The sequence below is a fragment of the Larimichthys crocea genome, chromosome X (genome assembly GCF_000972845.2).
Source record: "Larimichthys crocea isolate SSNF chromosome X, L_crocea_2.0, whole genome shotgun sequence".
Classification (NCBI taxonomy): Eukaryota; Metazoa; Chordata; class Actinopteri; family Sciaenidae; genus Larimichthys; species Larimichthys crocea.
This window is the reverse complement of record NC_040020.1, coordinates 28,003,459-28,009,573: the sequence shown is the minus strand read 5'-3', so window position 1 is coordinate 28,009,573 and position 6,115 is coordinate 28,003,459. Positions and strand designations below refer to the sequence as shown.

General features: G+C 44.8%; 3 protein-coding genes across 3 annotated transcripts; 1 reads left to right on the top strand and 2 right to left on the bottom strand.

The window, feature by feature from the left end:
* Positions 1–128: 128 nt before the first annotated feature.
* LOC104932969 (histone H3) lies at positions 129–746 on the bottom strand. Its single transcript, XM_027282815.1, has one exon. The coding sequence runs from the start codon at positions 552–554 to the stop codon at positions 144–146; it is 411 nt and encodes a 136-aa protein (XP_027138616.1). The 5' UTR covers positions 555–746; the 3' UTR covers positions 129–143.
* Positions 747–864: 118 nt separating this feature from the next.
* LOC104939800 (histone H2A) lies at positions 865–1,358 on the top strand. The gene has a single exon (XM_010756349.3). It carries the CDS (start codon positions 921–923, stop codon positions 1,305–1,307), a length of 387 nt encoding a protein of 128 aa, XP_010754651.2. The 5' UTR covers positions 865–920; the 3' UTR covers positions 1,308–1,358.
* Positions 1,359–2,658: 1,300 nt separating this feature from the next.
* Positions 2,659–3,824, bottom strand: LOC113746587 (histone H1-like). The gene has a single exon (XM_027282813.1). The coding sequence runs from the start codon at positions 3,274–3,276 to the stop codon at positions 2,674–2,676; it is 603 nt and encodes a 200-aa protein (XP_027138614.1). The 5' UTR covers positions 3,277–3,824; the 3' UTR covers positions 2,659–2,673.
* Between the last annotated feature and the right edge of the window lie 2,291 nt (positions 3,825–6,115).

Genomic DNA, 6,115 nt, shown 5'->3' with positions numbered 1-6,115 from the left:
TATAGTTAACATTTTATTTAAACATATTCTACATCACTGAAAAACTTGTATATAGTTCAGTACAGTGCAGAGAAATGAGTTCTTTAGTGAGGAGTGAGGTGGCTCTTAAAAGAGCCTTTGTGTTTGAGGGATGAGCAGACAGTTTATGCGCGCTCTCCACGGATGCGGCGGGCCAGCTGTATGTCTTTGGGCATGATGGTGACTCTCTTGGCGTGGATGGCACACAGGTTGGTGTCCTCGAAGAGGCCGACCAGGTAAGCCTCGCTGGCCTCCTGCAGAGCCATGACAGCGGAGCTCTGGAAGCGCAGGTCGGTCTTGAAATCCTGAGCGATTTCTCTGACCAGGCGCTGGAAGGGCAGCTTGCGGATGAGCAGCTCGGTGGATTTCTGGTAGCGACGGATCTCTCTCAGAGCCACGGTACCGGGCCTGTAACGGTGAGGCTTCTTCACGCCGCCGGTGGCCGGGGCGCTCTTACGGGCAGCCTTGGTGGCCAGCTGCTTCCTGGGGGCTTTGCCTCCGGTGGATTTACGAGCGGTCTGCTTGGTTCTTGCCATCGTTCTTTCTTTCTCTGAACAGGAGAAAAGTGTAGTAAAGAGAGGAGACACGCTGCTCTTAAACTGTGAGACCGGCTGTGAAATGGTGACGCTGCTTCAGACCTCCGGCTCCTGATTGGTTAGGGGCTCCTGCTGGAGCTCAGCGCCGCCTTCAGGAGCGACCCACCGCCCAAATCTCCGCTGCTTATTGGCGGAAAATCAGTAGAAAGAAGTCCGCCAAAATCCAAAGCGCCCCCCTCTATAGAAACCTGTTTTCTGGTTGGTCTGACAAGACCCCCTCCTCTCGCTCCCTGACAATATAACCGAGGGTTGTGTCTGTAGTCGCCACATTTTCTTTGAGTCGTAACTCTAGAAAGTAACTTAAAAATGAGTGGCCGAGGGAAAACCGGTGGCAAAGCCAGAGCTAAGGCAAAGACCCGCTCCTCCCGTGCCGGGCTTCAGTTCCCCGTCGGCCGTGTCCACAGGCTGCTGCGTAAAGGCAACTATGCCGAGCGTGTTGGAGCCGGTGCCCCCGTCTACCTGGCGGCCGTGCTGGAGTACCTGACCGCTGAGATCCTGGAGTTGGCTGGAAACGCTGCCCGCGACAACAAGAAGACTCGTATCATCCCCCGTCACCTGCAGCTGGCTGTCCGCAACGACGAGGAGCTCAACAAACTGCTGGGCGGAGTGACCATCGCTCAGGGCGGTGTGCTGCCCAACATCCAGGCTGTTCTTCTGCCCAAGAAGACCGAGAAGCCCGCCAAGTCCAAGTAAACCTGCTCACTGCTGGACGCAACACAAAGGCTCTTTTAAGAGCCACCACACTTGTATTTTAAACAGCTGTTTCCTATCTTTACCACGTACTTGAAAGAAAACACTGCATTATGATTTCTACTTAGACTTTCACACTTCATCTCAAGGCTCAATGCGGTTACCATACAATCAAAGTAATACAGTGAATGTTATAGTAACAGTAAATGGCTGCTCTAAAACCAAAACAAGTGCTGAAGACCACGGGGAATGAAGGTGCACATACATACACGGTAATGTTCAATGGTGTGTGTGTAAGCAAAATTGCGTAAGACTGGACTATATTTGAATCACATTTTTTAGGGTACTATAGTGGCTTTTTACTAACTGCAGTATGAGGCTTTTAAATCACCTGTTCATACAGTCAGTTCTTTTAAGAGCTGCCACACTGTTAATTAACATTAGCCATTAGGAATTAAATAAATGCTAATGTTAACATGGTAAACCAACATGGTAATGTTAATTGCTAGCGCGTCAGCGCATGTTAACATGTTAATGTTAACATGATAATGTTAACTGCTAGCGCATCAGGGCTAACATGTCAATGTTAATTGCTAATGTTAACATGGTAATGGTAATTGCTAGCGCATCAGCGTTAACAACGCTAATGTTACATGCTAATGTTAACAGCTAGCGCATCAGCACTAACATGCTAATGCTAACATGCTAATGTAAACTGCTAGCGCATCAGCGCTAACATGCTAATGGTAATTGCTAACATCTTAACATGTTAATGTTAATTGCTAGCGCATCAGCATTAACATGCTAATGTTAACATGATAATGCTAACATGCTAATGTTAATTGGTAGCGCATCAACGTTAACATGCTAATGCTAACATGCCAATTTTAACATGATAATGCTAACATGCTAATGTTAATTGCTAGCGCATCAGCGTTAACATGCTATGGATAACATGCTAATTGCTAGCACGTAAGCGCTAGCTGCTCCTGTGTCTAAATAAACATGTTAATAATTACTATTTGAGGTGTGCTTTTTGAATACAGACCCCCGGCAACAGCCCACTCGTCAGTCTCAAAATTTCTTTTCTAGGAGTATTGAATTTGCTGAGCAGTGTCAGTAATAATGTATGGGGACGACGGGGCCAGAGTCACGTACACTCAAAATTTCTTTAGAAATGTTCTAGTTACATTGAATGCCATCACTTGCAATTCCATCCAACTAGCTATATTTAACATGTCCCTCTTCCTAAATCAAGTCCTAATACAATGAATTAACATTGAATATATTCAGGAATAAACTCTTTATGAATGATGTGGTTGGCTCTTAAAAGAGCCGTTTGTTGTCATTAGTTGTGAGTGAAGACAGCTCACTTCTTCTTGGGTGCTGCCTTCTTGGCTCTGGGCTTGGCAGCCTTCTTAGCGGGAGCTTTCTTGGCTGCAGGGGCCTTCTTGGGTGCCACTTTCTTGGGGCTCTTGGTGGGCTTCTTGGGGCTCTTAGCTGCTTTCTTGGCTGCTGCGGGCTTCTTGGCTTTCTTGGGGGATTTCTTGGCTGCCGGCTTCTTTGCTGCTGCTGCCTTGGGCTTCTTGGGTGTTGCGGGTTTCTTGGCTGCGGGCTTCTTGGCTTTAGGAGCGGCTTTCTTGGCCGGCTTCTTGGCTTTGGGCTCAGCAGCCTTCTTGTTCATCTTGAAGGAGCCGGATGCCCCGGTGCCCTTGGTCTGGACCAGAGTCCCCTTAGCGACCAGAGCCTTGATGGCGACCTTAACGCGGGCCTTGTTCTTGTCCACATCGTAACCTCCGGCAGCCAGAGCCTTCTTGACGGCGGCCAGAGACACGCCGCTGCGCTCCTTGGATGCGGACACAGACTTGACGATGAGGTCTCTGACGCTGGGGCCAGCCTTCTTCGGTTTGGTCGCCTTCTTCTTGGCCGCTTTAGCCGGAGCGGCGGCTGGAGCTGGAGCTACTTCTGCCATCTTGTCTTCCGTTCGTACTCAGGACAACACGAGAGTGTGACTGGACTGTTGGAGAGCTCAGAGCAGCGAGGCTGCACTTAAACACACCATGAGAACCGTGGAGACTCAACCCAGCCCGTGGCTCCTCTGTGCAGTCTGAACGCCGTGCCACTTGTGTTTTCTCCTCATCGATAAAACACTCTAAACTAAATGTGGGAGAAGAGCTGAAGGCTGACAGTGAAGGGAGCCGATAGCGGACTTGTGTCTCTTCATGTTCAGGTCATGTAGAGCTCTGATGCTCTCTGCATTTTGTTTGGGGAGCCTCCAAACCTCACACATTCCCCGTCGTGACCAGCTCTGCGCGGCGACTTTTCACACTCATTTCTCTCCTAAAATGTTTTTAGATCAATCAGAGCTCCATCAAAAGTCGTTTTCCAGCTGCCCCACATGTTTGTTCAGAGACTCAAAGTAAAAACAACCATCTGTTGACGATCACTTTGTAATAAACTGAAGTTATTCTGGTAGCAGCAAACACACTGAGGATGGCCGAGGCTTATGGTGCCAGACTTCATATCAGAGCTGCTCACCGTGGCTGTGAACATTTCTTCTGCTGAAGATTAATATTTAATTCAAACAAACACCAACTATTAAATGTCAAAGTCTGTTATTCATTATTATGATATCAATAAAAGCTCCATTACGTGTTTCACAACAATTGTATTCGGCTTATGTTGAAAGCAAGGATTTAGACTTATCAGCAGTTCAGATTCTTCAGAGCTAAAATAAACCATTTGGCTCTTTTCCCCCTTCTTTGTAAAACCAGTTTTATCAAAATTGACCTCCAGCAGCATTACTCATGGAGCTGATTGTGAATATTATAAAGACAATGAAAATGGATTTAAAACACTTCACTTAGTAACAGTGAATCACTGAAAAAATTAAGGCACCATATTTCTGCCCTGGGCCCAACAGTGTTTTGATTACAGGTGCAAATTTTTATAAGTAGCATAGCAATAGTCCCACATTGACGTTTTTCACCAAGAAACAAAGAGGTCCCTTTTTCATCTTCAGAATCTGTTAAAATTAAATCAAAAATTAATCAACTCATATTAAACATAATATGGAGAGTGAGATATTACAGTAGCACTGATTCGCTGATGCGCTAGCAATTAACATTAGCATGTTAACAATAACATGTTAGCATTAGCATGGTAGCGGTGATGCGCTAGCAGTTACCATTAGCATGTTAACATTAGCATGTTAGCATTAACATGTTAGCATTAGCAATTAACATTAGCATGTTAGCATTAGCATGTTAGCACTGATGCGTTAGCAATTACCATTAGCATGTTAGCATTAACATGTTAATATTAGCATGTTAACACTAGTATGTATTTAATTCTTAATGGCTAATGATAATTAGCATGAACATGTTAACATTAGTATGTTAGCAATTAACATGTATTTAATTCCTAGTGGCTAATGTTAATTAGCATTAATTTTAACATTGGTCGTTAATGTTAGCAAATAACATGTCTTTAGGACCATTTGCCTAATCAGCAGAGCAGTTACTGCACCTGTGAGAATGTCAGTTGGGAATGCTGACAGAGACAGAGAGAAAATGCTGAGACCACCCCTCGAATGGAAGGATCTCTGGCCAAAACCGTATTTCCAATCATTGAACCGGCTTAATTTTGAGCAGGCTGAGCCCTTTTTGAACGTCTATATAGGCATTTTGTGTTGATAAAGTGAAGAAATGTTCCCTTGGGAGAAATTCAGAGAAGCGTTACTTCTGCTTTCCTACAGAAAAATTCCCGCCCTTTTAACATGGCAATCTATGAGGCTGTGGAAGGGAGTTGCTGCCGAATCTTTGCGTCTCCCGCCAAAACTATATATCTGACAGCTTTAGCAGGCAAATGTGAGTGAGACGACAAATTTTCCTACATTTCTATGTATAAATCATGTCTGTAGTGGTGCATTTGAGGCCACGATAGTCGAATACGTTTTATTTTTTCACTGATCGCTCTCTCTCCTCTCCACTCTAGCGATGACATCACACACTCTAGCTCTAAGAAGGGACTCTTGTTTTGAAAGGCTTCTGTCTTGTCTGTGTGTGCATGTGTGTGTGTGTGTCTGCTAATGAGAGAGTTTTACAATGTCTTTTATTTTGAAGGGACCCTTATTTTAAAAGAGTTTTGTCTTGTCTGTGGGTGAGTGTGTGTCTGTGCATACTTGTGTGGTCTTGTGTCTGTTAATGAGAGTTTTACAAAGTCTTTTATTTTGAAGGGACTCTTATTTTGAAAGACATTTGTCATGTGTGTGTCTGTCTGTGTGTGGTGTGTCTGTCTGTCTCTCTATCTATGTGTCTGTGTTTGTGTTTGCAAGAGAGTTAGTCAAAGGCATGCTTGAGGTTGCCAAGCAACTAGGGTGAGCTGCAGGTCAGAGTAATTAGTCACAGGTGTTGCATGCACTGTGTCTGTCTCACTGAGATGCACAGTATAAAAAAAACAACCTATAAGGTATGCCTCAAACCAAAAATCCGAAATGACCTTGTCTCGTAGACCATATCCTTGTCCAGTTTTCAGGTGAAAATTGTATAAACTTTAGCCTCGGGAGTTAGAGAAAGCACAGGTGCTCCCTGCTCCTTCTGGAAAAATCTCTTCTCAAAATAACATAGGAGTCTGAGGCTGTGGAAGGGAGTAGTCAGTCAATTAGTGTGTACTGGGCCAAAACTATAAAAGCGACAGGTTTAGCAGGCGAATGCGAGTGAGACAACAAATTTTCCTACGTTTCTAGCTATAAATGATTTCTGTAGCTTCCCATTTGCGGCCACAATCGCAGTTTACAAATTTATTTTTCG